Source organism: Babylonia areolata, chromosome 2 (genome assembly GCF_041734735.1).
Source record: "Babylonia areolata isolate BAREFJ2019XMU chromosome 2, ASM4173473v1, whole genome shotgun sequence".
Classification (NCBI taxonomy): domain Eukaryota; kingdom Metazoa; phylum Mollusca; class Gastropoda; order Neogastropoda; family Buccinidae; genus Babylonia; species Babylonia areolata.
Window position 1 is genome coordinate 28,474,832 of NC_134877.1, and position 16,265 is coordinate 28,491,096.

General features: G+C 40.4%; 1 protein-coding gene across 1 annotated transcript in view; it reads right to left on the minus strand.

Moving 5' to 3' along the window:
• Positions 1-16,265, minus strand: part of LOC143300071 (protein-lysine N-trimethyltransferase SMYD5-like) — a 42,167-nt gene extending 25,902 nt beyond the window's left edge. The window contains exons 1-6 of the mRNA XM_076613634.1: positions 16,151-16,265; positions 11,383-11,631; positions 8,667-8,788; positions 6,909-6,978; positions 4,495-4,599; positions 2,267-2,338 (exon numbers count right to left, since the gene is read on the minus strand). Coding sequence (XP_076469749.1) covers positions 2,267-2,338; positions 4,495-4,599; positions 6,909-6,978; positions 8,667-8,788; positions 11,383-11,631; positions 16,151-16,207 — 675 coding nt within the window. The 5' untranslated portion in view covers positions 16,208-16,265. The remainder of the gene's footprint in view (positions 1-2,266; positions 2,339-4,494; positions 4,600-6,908; positions 6,979-8,666; positions 8,789-11,382; positions 11,632-16,150) is intronic.

The window sequence follows — 16,265 nt, forward strand, 5'->3', positions numbered from 1 at the left end:
ACGAGTGGGCTTTTATGTGTATGACTGTTTTTATCTCTTTTTATGCTTCAACACAGGGGGTGGGGAAGCAAGACACTGGTGTCAATCTTCAGAAGAGACATCCACCTTTTTATATGTGGATCAACAGTCCACAACATGATTCATATCCCTACATCGGAATCTTCATCTTCACTGAAAACTCGTTTCAAAACCTGTGTGTAGGCACTGTTTCCTATTTCTCCTCCCCATACCTGCCCAGCCACTCTGCATGTATGAGTAATAAGAGAAGGGAGGTGAGAGGGGAAAGGGAAGAGACAGCAAGAGGGAAAGAGTGGCCATGAGTGGTTCAAGTAATCTGTAACATTTTCTTTCCATTTTCATGCAAAGCACCCCAAGTTCTTAGATAGAAAGGGCGCGATACAAATGAACATCATTATTGTTTATCATTATTACCATTATCATCATCATATTCTATGCAGTATGGCAAAGCCTGTGAACTGTTTGCTGTTGTTGTTGTCTGATCAGCTTCTGATCCATTCTGTGTCCGTGTCCCAAAATCACAAATACTCCACAATCAGCCGCCACTCTTTCTCTGTCTCTGGTGTCTTGAGACCACACTTAGCTCTTTACGTCTGGCCTTAAAACTTATGAAATAGCTCTCCCCTTCTTTCCGTTACATGACCAACACCGCACTTAGCTCTTTAAGTCTGGCCTAAAACTTAAGAAATAGCTCTCCCCTTCTTTCCGTTACATGACCAACACCGCACTTAGCTCTTTAAGTCTGGCCTTAAAACTTATGAAATAGCTCTCCCCTTCTACTTTCCGTTACATGACCAACATTGTACTTAGCTCTTTAAGTCTGGCCTTAAAACTTATGAAATAGCTCTCCCCTTCTTTCTGTTACATGATCAACATCGAACTTAGCTCTTTAAGTCCGGCCTTAAAACTTATGAAATAGCTCTCCCCTTCTTCTTTCTGTTACATGACCAATATCATACTTAGCTCAGTCTGGCCTTAAAACTTATGAAATAATTCTTCCCTTCTTCTTTCTGTTACATGACCAACATCGAACTTAGCTCTTTAAGTCTAGCCTTAAAACTTATGAAATAGCAGCTCTCCCCTTCTTTCTGTTACATGACCAATATCATACTTAGCTCTTTAAGTCTGGCCTTAAAACTTATGAAATAGCTCTACCCTTCTTCTTTCCGTTACATGACCAATATCATACTTAGCTCTTTAAGTCTGGCCTTAAAACTTATGAAGTAGCTCTCCCCATCTTTCTGTTACATGACCAATATCATACTTAACTCTTTAAGTCTGGCCTTAAAACTTATGAAATAGCTCTCCCCTTCTTCTTTCCGTTACATGATTAACATCGCACTTAGCTCTTTAAGTCTGACCTTAAAACTTATGAAATAGCTCTCCCCTTCTTTCTGTTACATGACCAACATTGTACTTAGCTCTTTAAGTCTGGCCTTAAAACTTATGAAATAGCTCTCCCCTTCTTCTTTCCGTTACATGACCAACAATGACTTCCTGATGACTGTTGTGCGTGATGCATGCTGGGTATTTATGTGTCTCCATAACCCACTGAACGCTGACACGGATAACAGGATCTTTAACATGCATATATGGTATTTGATCTTCTGTGTGCGTAAACACATGAATGGGGTTCAGGCACTAGCAGGTCTACACATTTTGACCTGGGAGATCAGAAAAATCTCCACCCTTCAGTTCACCCACCAGGCACCGTTACCAAGGTTCAAACCCAGGATCCTCAAATTGAAAGCCAAACGCTATAACAACTGGGCTACTGCACCCTCCCTCTTTATGGGCCACAGCTTCTCTGTCTCTTCACATGTAATTTCTACCTTCAGTCATTCGTCCCTCTGAATCAGACTAAATCAAGAGTGTGAATGGTTGGTGTGAAAGCGCTTTGATTCGTCCATGGACAAGGTTACCTCTTTTGCTGCCTTAGGTGACTTTACTCGACTAGACAGTTCACCAGCATAGGCAACTTTAGTCGACACTGAGAGGTCATGTTAAAAGGATGGTTTTTCACACTGTAATAAAGCTTGACAGCTGCAACAAATTTTCTTGTGCAATAGGAAACTGGCCGACTGAGTGTAGAGTTTACAATGTTTGGTACTGGGAAGTGTTTTTTACAATATTTGTTCTGGCGAAGGGAGTGTTTTTCAAACAGAAACTCAGTGGCCAAAGAGTTAAGCACTACATAAATAGCTTTATCATCATTATTATAATCATCATTATCTGTGCAGACACCAACCTTTTCAAAAGTATCATCACCCAGGTAGTCCTTAGCCTCTTTGACTGCTTTCTGCAGAACTTCCATCTGAGTCTGAAGAAAAAATCAACAACACATCAACAACTACCTACACACACACACACACATACACACTCACACTAAATCACATACACATGCACACACACATATATTCCAACGCCATTTGAACTGAAAATGCTGGTTTCAATGCAATAGGTTACACTCAACATGATGGAAATCTAATCGAATATTCGATTTCCCTAAATACCAGTTTCCCAACTAACAAGTGTGATCTGGAACTTGCATATGTTTGAATTATATAATGCTATGAGCTAATAATAGTCTCACTGACATTTCCACTGTCAAAGGCAAGCTGCAACTCATCAATGCTGATACTGTTGATGCATGCGTGTGTGTACACAACGAAGCCATTTTGGACAAAATTTGATAAACTCAAGAAATCATAAATTGCAAAGTATATGGTTTTACAAATCTTATCTTTCAGAATTCTGCGTTTGAACAAGAAACTCACAAAAAGCAACTAGAGAAGCAGAATGAAAAACAAAAAAACCAAAAACAAAACAAACAAAACAAAACAAAAAAAAAAATCCCAAAACAAAACAACCCCCCCCCTCACCCCCCCCCCCCACCAACCTTTCTTTAAAATCATAAGTCTATCAAACCACATCGTGCAAAAAATGACTGTTATCATGAAAATAAAGGGAAAATGCTGATGCAACAAATCAGTTGTATGATGCTGTATATTTTGTAGTGGCTGCCCTAAAGTGAAATTTTTAATAGCAAAATCACTTTTTCATTTAATTCTACTTTCTTTTTCTGACTCATGTTCTGCATGGAAAGAAGAGATATCTTTTGATGAAAACATGTCTAAACTGTGCAAAAGGTTGTGAGAATGTGATGAGTGAATGTGAGATATCAGGTATATAATAATCTCAAGCATATCGTTAAGGGCAACAATGGGTCCCCCTTAAGGAATGTTTGCACTGCACTTTGTCCCAAGGGAGACCATTTTGTGGTCCCCTTAAGGTTTGCATCTGTGGTTCATTGTTTTTCACTGCTATGACACTACAATTGCACAATCGGGAAGTATCAGCCACCTTGTTATTTTGTACAACTGGATTTGTCAATGTAAACAATATGTTTGAGAACACTGCCCAGTACTGTAAAGGGCACACTGGACAGTCTTCATGAATTACAGACCTTTAAGTAACCAGTACATTTTAGGGAATTCCTTGTAAATGGCATGGGTTATCTTTAAAAGCAGTTACCACAGAACTTGATTTGATACAAATGTTAAGTTAAATGGAGAGAGTCCTTCAGAAGTTCACTCGTTTTGCTGTTTGTTAAAACCAAACAACCCATATATATATTTTTGACAAATCCATATTAGAGGGTTACAATGCAGAGAAAGCCCTGGTCACCTTAAGAGCAATATCCAATACATGTCGCCCTAATGGTAAATTAATTCTTATAAAACTTACATTGATACAGAATGACTTTTTCTTATCAAACATATTTCCTTCGTGTATACACATGAATGTTATAACTAATAGGAATCATATGATGTTACAATTATCTTTTTTTTTTCAATGTACTCAAACTTCACACAGAAAAATCTGGTGACAAAAATACAATACAATAGCAAAGTCATCACGTTTCAGTTGCACACTTTCTCGTGCAATTGCAAAAAAGAAAACAACAACAACAATAACAACAACAACAACAAAACCCTCTTCAACTCTTTAGACACACAAAGTCTCATGCACAGATTGTGTGCCAGAAGGTGGCAGAGTGGGTAAGATGAATATCTGCCTAATCAATCTTCGTGGGGGTCTCTGGCTTGAATCCTAGTCTCGCCCTTTCTCTCATGTTTGACTGGAAAATCAAACTGAGCATCTAGTTATTCAGATGAGACGATAAACCAAGCTCTTGTGTGCAGCAAACACTAGGCAAACTGAAAAAGAACTCCTGGTAACATTTAAACTGTTCCCTGGCAAAATTCTGTTAGAGAAATCCATTCTGATAGATACACATATGCAAGCCCTCAAGGCTTGACCGAGCATGTTGGGTCATGCTGCTGGTCAGGCATCTGCCTTGCAGATGTGGATTTGTCCAAACACAGTGATGCCTCCTTCAGGAACTGAAACAAGAACCGTGTGAGACACCCACCCACACATACAACTACACAGTAGGCTTAAAGCACAGATGACCTTGAACTGTGGTCCCAGCATTTTGTGAACAATGTCCTCATTCTCATTGACAGCGGTGTGGGCAAACTGCGAGAACTTTTGCAACACAGCATCTCGATCGGCACTCTGCACGCACAGACACAATCATGTCAGCATTCCCCATCTTTCAAGGTCAAATTCCACAGACCCGCCAAAATAATGCCAAATTTGCTGGTGAAGAACCCATAAGAAATTTGCATGGAAAGAAAAAAAAAGCTGTCCATCCACTGATAGGAAATTTATATATATGTTTTGACTGAAACTGTAGTGCCAGGACAATCAAAACAAGCACTCTGTGTAGAAAATGAGAGAGCTTTGCATGCAGTCCTGTTGTGATGGAGGAAGACCTGATACGCCAAGCAAAGAGTAAGCAACGATTTTGGGTGAATGGCATTTTGAAGCTCAGGCAGCAGCTGGGCACGTGCAGCAACCTGATCTGGGAGCTTGGTTCTGATGGAGGTCTCTTCAAGGTACACTAAAGGCCTGATCAGCATGCTGGGTTGATGCAAAGGTCAGGCATCTTTATCCCTCCCTCTTTTTTTTTCATATAAACTTAAAAACAGATGTGGCATATCACGTATGGACCAGACTGCAAGCTTTGACACCTTGAAACTGAAACTACCCAAGCCTAGAAGGGACCTGCCCTAGGATTGGTAAAATCTGCACGCAAAGTCAAACGTTTTGCTCCCTCATGTCAAAGAAATGTTCTGCAGCCAACTTCATATTAAGTCTGTGTGAAACTGCGGTCTATGAGTTTACGCAATGACAAAAAGGTTGATGCTTTTTTTTCTCTTTCAATGCATATTTTACGATGTTTTTTTTTCGGGTCTATGGAATTTCACCTTACCCAACCACAACGTGTGAGCCCACTTGGGTTTGGTACTGTTGTAGCAGTAGACCAGAAAACCTTTGGACCAAAACAAAACGTGAAAATCAAATGGGAGGTAACTGACAGGCAACTTCCTAGAGCACTGACTGGATGAGCATTCCCCTTGATTTCACTGATACATCATAACATCACATAACTCGCATCGGACACATACCACATTATGACATCACATAGCTCACATCTGACACACACCACAGTATGACATCACATAGCTCACATCTGACACACACCCCATTATGACATCACATAGCTCACATCTGACACACACCACATTATGACATCACATAACTCACACCTGACAGACACACCATTATGACATCACATAGCTCACATCTGACAGACACCCCATTATGACATCACATAGCTCACATCTGACACACACCACATTATGACATAATAGAGCTCACATCTGACACACACACATGATGACATCATGCAGCTCACATCTGACACACCACATTATGACATCTGACACACACCCCATTATGACATATAGCTCACATCTGACACACACACACAACCACATTATGACAGCACATATCTCACATCTTACACACACACATCACATGACATCACATACCTCACATCTGACACACACACATCACATGATCATATAGCTCACATCTGACACACACACACAATGACATCACACTGCTCAAATCCGACACACACATCACATAATGATATCACATAGCTCACATCTGACACCAATTTAGTCATTATGGCATGATATAGCTGAGATCTGTCATATATATATATCTCATGAAATGCATGTCGGCATGCCTGTGTTAATTTGTTCTGCAGAAGCTGATTTTTGTATGTGTGTCATCTGCAAATGTGCAAATGCATCATGCATTCTGTCACCTGCTGGGTATAATGAGCCAATGGTTATGCAACCATGTATTCAGTATTCTCTCACCTGTTGAGCATATTGTGTTATGTAATAATGTATTCATGACTATCTCACCTGTTGGGCATCTCACGTGTAGGAAAGAATGTGTAATGTAATAATGTATTCAGGATTATCTCACCTGTTGGGTAGAACGTGTTATGTATAATGTATTCAGTATTCTCTCACCTGTTGGGTAGAATGTGTAATGTAATGTTTTCAGCATTCTCTCACCTGTTGGACAGAATGTGTTATGTAATAATGTTTTCAAGATTATCTCACATGTAGGACAGAATGTGTTATGTAATAATGTATTCAGTATTCTCTCACATGTAGGACAGAATGTGTTATGTAATAATGTATTCAGAATTCTCTCACATGTAGGACAGAATGTGTTATGTAATAATGTATTCAGTATTCTCTCACATGTAGGATAGAATGTGTAATGTAATAATGTATTCAGTATTCTCTCACATGTAGGACAGAATGTGTTATGTAATAATGTATTCAGTGTTCTTTCACAAGTTGGACATAAAGTGTTATGTAATAATGTAATCAGTATTCATTCACCTGTTGGGCAGAAAGTGTTATGTAATCACGCATCTAGTGTTCTCTCACCTGTATAACGACAGCAGACATTTTCAACAGAATCATCACATTTGATGTCTCTGGTGGATAATGTATGTTCCTGCAAACCACATGCATGTGCACACACACACACACACACACACACACACACACACACACACACACACAGAGAAATGAATCAAAATGGTATTTTCTGTTTCCCATACCTTTTGTGTGCTTATACTATGCTGATTATCTCTCAGTGGTAGAGCATCCCTGCATACCTTCTCTACCCTCCACACAAATTCCACACCAGCCAGTATTTTCTTTTTTCTGCCACTCTACTAGACCTTGAGTGGTGGTCTGTACAGTTGTCATTCAGATGAGATGGTAAACTGAGGTCCCATGCACTCAGTGTATATAAAAGAACCCACAACAACAAAATTCTGTAGAAAAAGTGGTGCCACACTGTAATGACACACTCTCCTGGTGAGAGCAGTCTGACTTCCACATACAGAAATGTGCTGTGACAAAAGAGTTATACAATACAATGCAAACAGGTGCCATGGTCAAATATTTAAGAGCACTGATTCTCACCAGAGTTTCCTGCATTCAATCCCTGTCACACCTGCTGGGGTCTACCTGATCAACATAACTGCAGACCTGCTAGTGCCTGAACCGCCTTCATGTATAAAATTATACACATGCAGAAAGTCAAATAGGCATATAAAAGATCATGTAATCCATGTGAACATTTGGTGCATTATGGAAACAAGAACACATCTGGCATGCACCCCCCTCCCCCCACTCTGAAAATGAAGCATGACCACCTACATGGCGGGGGTAAAACTGGTCATATACGTAAAAGCCCACTCGTGTATATGATTATGAGTGAACATATCCAGCATGCACACCCATGAAAACTGTATGTCTGCCTACATGCCGGGTAAAATAAACAAAAATGGTCATACGCGTAACATGTTACATGTGTGTGTGTGTGTGTGTGTGTGTGTGTGTGTGTGACTGAAACCTGATTTGAATGACAGAAGACAAATTAGCACCCAATGGCAGTTGTCTCTACCAAGACAGGCAGCCAGTTTTGCAAATGACTGTGTTTGTAAAGCACTTAGAACTTGGTCTCTGACTAAGGATATGAGCTACACTTCTCTTTGGAGATAATAAAATATTCTGTATTCTTGATATATAACTATGCACATCATCATCATCATAATATATACTGGTGATTGTAGAGACCTTCAACCTCCCCAAAAGCTCCATAACTATGCATATCATCATCATATTCACAATACATACTGGTAATTGTGGAGACCTTCAACCTTCCCATAAGCCCCATAACTATGCAATATCATCATAATCATCATCACAATCACAATATATACTAGTGACTGTGGAGACCTTCAACCTTCCCAAAAGCCCCATAACTATGCATATCATCATCATCACAATATATACTGGAGATTGTGGAGACCTTTAACATCCCCAAAAGCTCCATAACTATGCATATCATCATCATATTCACAATACATACTGGTAATTGTGGAGACCTTCAACCTTCCCATAAGCCCCATAACTATGCAATATCATCATAATCATCATCACAATCACAATATATACTAGTGATTGTGGAGACCCTCAACCTCCCCAAAAGCCCCGTAACTATGCATATCATCATCATCATCATAATCACAGTATATACTGGTGATTGTAGAGACCTTCAACCACCCCCCCCCCCACTCCATCCAGCACACTTCCCTCCCCCCCTTCTAGCATACCTGGCCCTGTACTCACCTCCAAGTCTCTTCAAGACGGTTCAAAGGGTGCTCAGGGTCATTCTTTGAGGCACCCAAGCACAGGGTTTGGTGGCTGCTTCTCCAGCTTTCCTCCCGACACTTCTCGCTACAGTAGACCTCCTGCATAAACACTTTCAGTTTATTTCTCACAATCATCATGATCAAGAAAAACAACAACACTACAACAACAACTATACTACAAAGATACTACAGCAAATATAAGACTTTGAAGATGTGATATCTATAAAAATCCCAATCTTCATAATTTTGACCCTAACTACTTGTTTTTGTGTACAGCTAAGAATCGCTGGATGCGACTTTAGCTGGGTTTTCGCGTGCTGCGTCACATATATATGTCACTCAGTTTGAAGTATGTAGATTTCTAGCCAGTGTGATGTGAGACTATGTCTATATATGTAGTTTATTCTATTTTATTTTATTTCATTGTTAATCTATTTTATTTTTTATACTTATTTTTATGTCACTTACTGACTTACTCTTAAATTTGTACATCTTATTGTAAAGCGAGGTGAGCCCCACTTGTGATAGGGGTACTGCGCTATACAAGCCTGCATATTATTAGTATCATTAAAGACAGTTTTGTCAAGTAAGAGAGAAATTTTGTTTTAGCTGTTCGAAACAACGTTTATCTTTTGTGAAACACAATAAAACAAATATCAGTTAACAAAGTGAAATCAGACCACAGCTGGGTGGAGACAATCCATCCATAAATCTCCAAAAAGCTCCGACCTGGGATCTTTTCTGACACAGGGCTTCCACACTGTCCAAGATCTCACACAAAGCTACAAAACTACATCACCTGCTCTAATCTAATGTGATCTTATGTTACAACTGACATGCCTGCCCAAGAGTGAATGCACTGCAGAGTCAGCATGGCCAGCTTAGGTTCCACAGACTGATTCATCTATTTCCTACTTCACATCTGCATTATATCTGGTAAAAAAAGAAAAAGAAGAAAAAAAAAGGATGCCTGACCTGCACACATTACAAACCCAACATGCTGGTCAGGCCTTGAGGGCCTTCCCCAGGTTTGTATAAAACATCAACATGAAATGAAAGTTAAAACTAATTAAACAAAATCGACAAATAAATACTTGAAACTGAATTTGTGATTTATACTTCAAAGATCAGGAAAAGTCGGAGTATTTACTAAATAACAGAGATGTAATGATTTCTCCACAAATTATCACAGGAGAGAAATTGTCGTGCTTTACATTTGACTGGAGAGGAAAGGGGAAATCTCCAATCACTGTCATGGGGAAGATAATGAAAACATATTTTACATAATAATAATACGAAAGATAAGCAGAAGGCTAATGACTGAAGCAAACTAATAGCTGAATAAGGTCCCCCTATAAATTGTGTTCACGAACAAAAGCAATCCATTGTACACTGACCATATGCCCTCTGACAGACACATCCTAAGGGAATTCTAAATTATGTGATAAGGGAAAAACAACAACTCTGCACTGGACTCACACATACCAAACAAAATAGATCATATAAAATAAGGCTTTATTTGTTTTGGTGCAAAAGACAGGTCATGATATGTAGAAAACATCATAGTTTTACACAAAAGTAAACTGAGAACATTTGAATTGAGAAGAATGATTTGAAAAAAACAGCATCCAATGTGTTCTTCAAAAAGTCAGTCTCAAGTTGTGAGTGCATTAACTTGAAGATAATGAAAAGTGACTCTCAATGAGTGATCTGTTTTGTGTGTGTGTGCTCATTTTTTCATTCTCTAGATACTCGCCTACAAATAAAGATATCTCATCATAACAGTTGCCCATGATTGAAGGCATGTCTAATCAATCATTCTGAGCCGTTTTTGTAAAAAACAACAACAAAAAAACCCCCCAAAAACAAACAAACAAAAAAAACATCAAGTTTAGAAATTAATAGCTCAGAAACTTCTCAAGCAATCCATCTGCTTCAAACTTTAAAATGGCTGCAGTGGAAGGAAATAACAAATGTACTTCCGCTTTTGGTGCTTCATGCGAATGCTAAAAATCGAAAGCAAAAGCAAATGAACATGTTAAGCGGGCCATACCGGGCTGTTCAGGGATTGAATAGGGAATTTCCAGCGGGCCATACCCGGCGATTCAGGGGTCAGAGAGTTAACACTGATCTGCATTGTTTGAGTGATTAATTTAACAGTAAATCCCATAATCCTTGGTTCTTCTGCCCAGCTGATTAATGATGATATCCAAAGGAAACAATAAATGTCTGACACAAACACAAGCTGTTCTGTGTGTATCACTATGTGGTGAACAATAACACAATAGACCGCTGGAGAGTTTCGTGCTAACAATGACTTACAGAGACACATCACATAATCTATGCTTTTGAAGATGATTGGCTCTTTAAAACTGAGAGCAAATCAGGCAATCGAGAGAGGCAGAAAATGCAAAACAGCAGTCTTCTTTTTTTTGACTTTTGCTTCTGAAGTTTTTTTTCAATTGTGCATATGATTGCATTTCATTGTACAGAGTTTGGTTGTAGCAATGGAGGCTATTAATTGAAGAAATGGAGGACAGCACATAATTGCTGCTTTTGTCTACATCGATCGCCTTTGGAACTGCTCACGATTTCAAGTAAAAGAAAGATGTGCACGCGCAAGATCCAAGATGGTCATGGAACTCTCCGGCGGCCTATTACTTGATATCATAATAACAAGACTCAATACCTACCTGGCAATGCGGGCAGGAGACATAGGTGGAGGTGTCCACTGTGCAACATTCAGGGTGAGGCAGCTCTAGGGATGGGTTGCTTGACAGGCGGCGGGCATTATCCTGGGCCGTCTCAAGGGAGCGTATGCAATGTTTGCAAGCAGCGTATTTGTACATGGCGTTCCACAGGAACTGGACACTCACCACGGGCTTTTCCTTCAGGATCACTTCACCGATCTGGAAGGGACCCGTCGCAAACAGACCCCTGCCCTGCACAATACCATTGTTTCAGCAAATTTGTTGTTAATGTCATATCTTTTGAACAACGTTAGGTGTATTTGTATAAGTGACTTTGCACCTCATATTTTTTGTACTGTTCCTCCAGGGGTGGTATTCTCTGTCCTTGTAGCATTTGAGTCACACAACCTGGGTCACCTGACTCAAAGTCTTTGGCGATGAACTGGGCGGTCTGGCATTGGACCCGCTCTTTCAATGTCTTTCAAGGTTCAAACATTAAACCTGGTTTCCTAGACACTTGTGACAAATTTGCTTATCAATTTTGTTTTATCTTTATGATTAAGACAAGTATGCTATTTGTACTAGACAATGATTTTGAAAAAGACAATGAAAGTTTTGCTGACTGGCCCCTACAATGGTGAGCACAGCACACTTTTTCTGTTTTTCAGTATCTAGTGACATACTCTGCAATATTTTTAGAAGTATTTATAAGCAACTAATGAAAAAATATTCTAAAAAGTTAAAACAAGAGACAGTAAACTTTCAAATTTTGTATAATTTGTATGTCTGTGTCGTTTTGTGAAAGTGTGCTGAATTTTTCAAATATGGCCAAAATATCATATCACAGCAAAATGACTTCAGTTCATCCATTTACCTGTGTCTCCATAGAATTATGGTAGTCTCAAGACTTGGGTCAGAATCAGTGCTTCTTTCTGCAGATTTCCCCTACCCCATCTCTCATTCCATGGAATGAAAAAGAGGTCCCTTTGCAAATGTAAAAAATAAGAAATGTGGATAAGGCCACAGGTTGGCAATCTCTACAATTTCCCCCCTAAAAATGGAGTGAGTGGTGTCGACAACATGGTGCTGACGTTCACTCCACCAGTCACACAAATTACAGGAGGGGAAGAAATGTGAGCCGGCTGGTCCATATAATTTATCAGGTCATTTGAAATAAATTATGTATTTCCAGTCCCAGGTAGTGGGGGTCCTGTGGACAGAAATTGCTTGCTAAGTTGCTAAATAAAACTGAATGTAACATTGACTTTTTCTTGTGATGAGTAGGTTGTAGGGGGAGCATGTTGATACTCCCCCGTGTCAATACTCACCCATGTCAATACTTGCTGGTCGACGACAATAAGTGGATTGGCAATATTTCAGTTGATTTGGTGACATTTCAGCTTTTATTTAGTAATCGTTGATTTGTCATCGTTATTTCCTTCACTGACAGTTCATGACTTTGTTTTGCTTTGTGGGGCACGTGGGAGGAGGGAGGTTATTTTATGTATCTGCATGGTAACCAACCTCAAAAGCATGTCTATGTTCCCCAAGGTCTATATTCCCCAAGGTTTATATTCTCCCAGGTCAGTCATGGTCAGTGGCCAGTGGTGGACAGCAGTAGTCAATGGTGGTCAGTGGTCTGTAGTGGTCAGTGGTGGTTAGTAGTTACCAGTGGTTAATAGCAGTGGTCAAGCGATTATGACGACGAGGCTGTGGAAGATTTACACGAACAAGTGCAAGAGGTTTAGGATCAAACCCCAAAGAAAGACATCGTAATTTGCAAGAGGACTGAATGCCAAGTAGGAGACCATGCTTACAACAACTAGACAGGCACTTGCGGACTGTCCTGCAATGACGAGTCAATCAACAGAGGCCTCAGGCTCCTGGAATTTGCCAGATACAATAGTTAACAACACTGTTATGGCCAACACGATCAGCCTGCACAAAGCATCCAGAAGGTGGACTTGGAACCACAAAGACGGAGAGCACCACAGCCAAAGAATAGAATAGAATATCATTATCAATATGTCTTTATTACCAAGTGTACCGGGGTCACAAGGAATACTGGGGTGGGGGTGGGGGGATAGTACATAACAACGTATGAACATAAATAGAAAATCAATCATACACAAACACAGATACAGTAGAAAATAGGATACATACAAGTGCATATCAAAATAAAAACTTGTGCATACTCACACATGCACGCACTGCATACACACGCACTCACTCTATCTCTCTCTTAGACTACACTATTATCAAAAAGAATTTCCAGTCAAGTGTGAGCACTGCCAAGACAAGAACTTTCCATGGAGGGTGGAAGAAGGGTGGGGGAAGGGGTGTGTGTGTGTGTGTGTGTGCATATGTGCGTGTAGTGTTTACCTAATATGAAATTTCCCCCCCTAAAATTACGTTTATCTAACATACTTACCTACTTACCAAGACCCACTAGTGCAGACTCCGGCAGTGAGTCCAATTCCTGTCCTGTGCAAACTACTATCCGCCTATTTATTGTGTGTCTGCGGGATGCACACAACATATATCATGTTTGTGTATATTTATAAGCATATGTGTGTGTGTGTGTGTGTGTGTGTGTGTGTGTGTGTGTGGTGTGTGTGTGTGTGTGTGTGTGTGTGTGTGTGTGTGTGTGTGTGTGTGTGTGTGTGTGGTTGTGCGTATGAGTTTGTGTGTGGTTGTTGAGTAGGTGGGTGTACGCTTGTGTGTGCGTGTGTGAGATAAATAGATAGATAAACAGATATATACTAACACAGATAGACAGAAAGACAGATATAATAGAGAAAAAGAGCGAGTGAGTGAGTGAGTGACTGAGTGTGTGTGTGCATATATCTGTGTGTGTGCTCGCACATGGGGGAGAGAGAGAGAGAGAGAGAGAGAGAGAGAGAGAGCGAGCGAGCATGTGCGTGCGTATGTGTGTGTCCGCGTGTGTATGTACGGAATAAATAAATATATGGACCGATCGAACACACACACACGTACGCACACACACTGGCACATTGACACACACAGAAGAGCGTCCGCAAATACTGCATATATAAGAGAGAGAGAGAAAGAGAAAGAGACATAAAGAGATGGTCTGTTTAATATTGTATTAAGAGAGATCGAAAGGAATGGATGAGAGATAGACTGAACTAATGACGTAATGAAAATTATTTGAATAATGGTATTTATTTTCTGTGGGAAGCAAAAATATCTTTTTTTTCACTGATTCAGCAGCACTGAAGACTCATAGTGGTAGGCTGACAGTCAACACTGGCATCAAAAGAAAATTAAGGTGAACAGCACAACTCAAGGCAAAGTCCTAGCTAATAGTAATAACGATGACAACAGAATAACACCCAGCTGTCCAACAGATGGTTCCTGTCCCTGGCCTTCGGCTCTCATGTCTTTGAAGACGGCAGCATCGAACGCCACCACCACTTGCAGGTGATGGTTTCATGCAAAGGCACATGTCTATATCGTTGTACCTCGGTGCAATAACATTTCTTTTCTTTTCATTTGTCAAAGTCACACGAGGGCACATTTCTATTCATACAGCCCCATTAGTGTGCGTTTGCACCAGAAACACACACACACAACCAATACTATTACACACTTCCACTGACACACGCCGCATGCGCACACACACTAACGCACACACACTAATCCACACACTCATATTTAAGAGTGCGTGCATGCGCGCGCGCACACACACACACATTTTCACATATATATTCATATATATCATCACCATCATCCAGTCGATGGCCACAATCATCATGTCATTTACTCTGCTGCGACTAGAGGGTTGCGTGGAGATAGAGATGCTGTCAAAAAGAAAAGATAAAGAACTAGACAGATGAGGTATAACATAAAAAAAGAAGAATGAAAAAAAAGAGAAGTTAACATTACACCTACTCTATATAGGTTTTACCAGCAGACTACTACTGCGTGCGCACACACACTAACACACACACACACTAATATGAGAGAGAGAGAGAGAGAGAGAGAGAGAGAGAGAGAGAGAGAGAGAGAGAGAGAGCGAGAGAGAGACAGACAGGCACTAAACACTGAAATGTTTAATGTCATTAGTATAGCTCTGTTGACACGGGGGTACAAATCAGAACAATAATGGTGAAAATGATGAAAAAAAATTGAATAGGAAAAAAAAAAAAAAAAAAAAAAAGAGAGAGAGAGAAAGAAATGATGCACACACACACACACACACACACACAACACACACACACAAAGTGAGAGAGAGAGAAACTGACAGAGGGGGAAGATAAAAAATGAGGCACACACACACACACACAAAGTGAGAGAGAGAGAAACTGACTGAGAGGGGGAAGAGAAAAAATGAGAGAGAGAGAGAGAGAGAGAGAGAGAGAGAGAGAGAGAGAGACAGACAGACAGACAGCGTCTAAGTCCGTGTAATACGGCCCCTGTAACTACAAGGCAGCGAGCCCACACAATAATGGGCCCCAACACACAAGCCGCGCACTGCCGCTCAACTTTGAAGGCGGACGGTTGTAAAAAGAGAACACAACACATTCCTCGTTCCACAACACATCTTTGATCAAGCAGAAAGCACTGTCAGTCACAACTGTATACAAACATGTGTATTTACTATTTGCCTGTTTTTGGATCTGTGTGAGAGGGACAAATGAGCTGGGGGGGATATCGACACGGGGGAGTATCGGGCTGACTCCTGTTGTAGGAATCTGGTCGGCTAGACACAACACGGGGTTTTTATCAGCACAATCATCTGCCTTACCTTGCGGGAATTAATTAGTCTCACTTCAGTTGCACTTATCGTTGCTGCTGCTGCCATGCTGCTCGCTTCGTTTTGTTTCGGCGTGTGGCGGAAGTTGTTGAAGTCGTCATCCGGG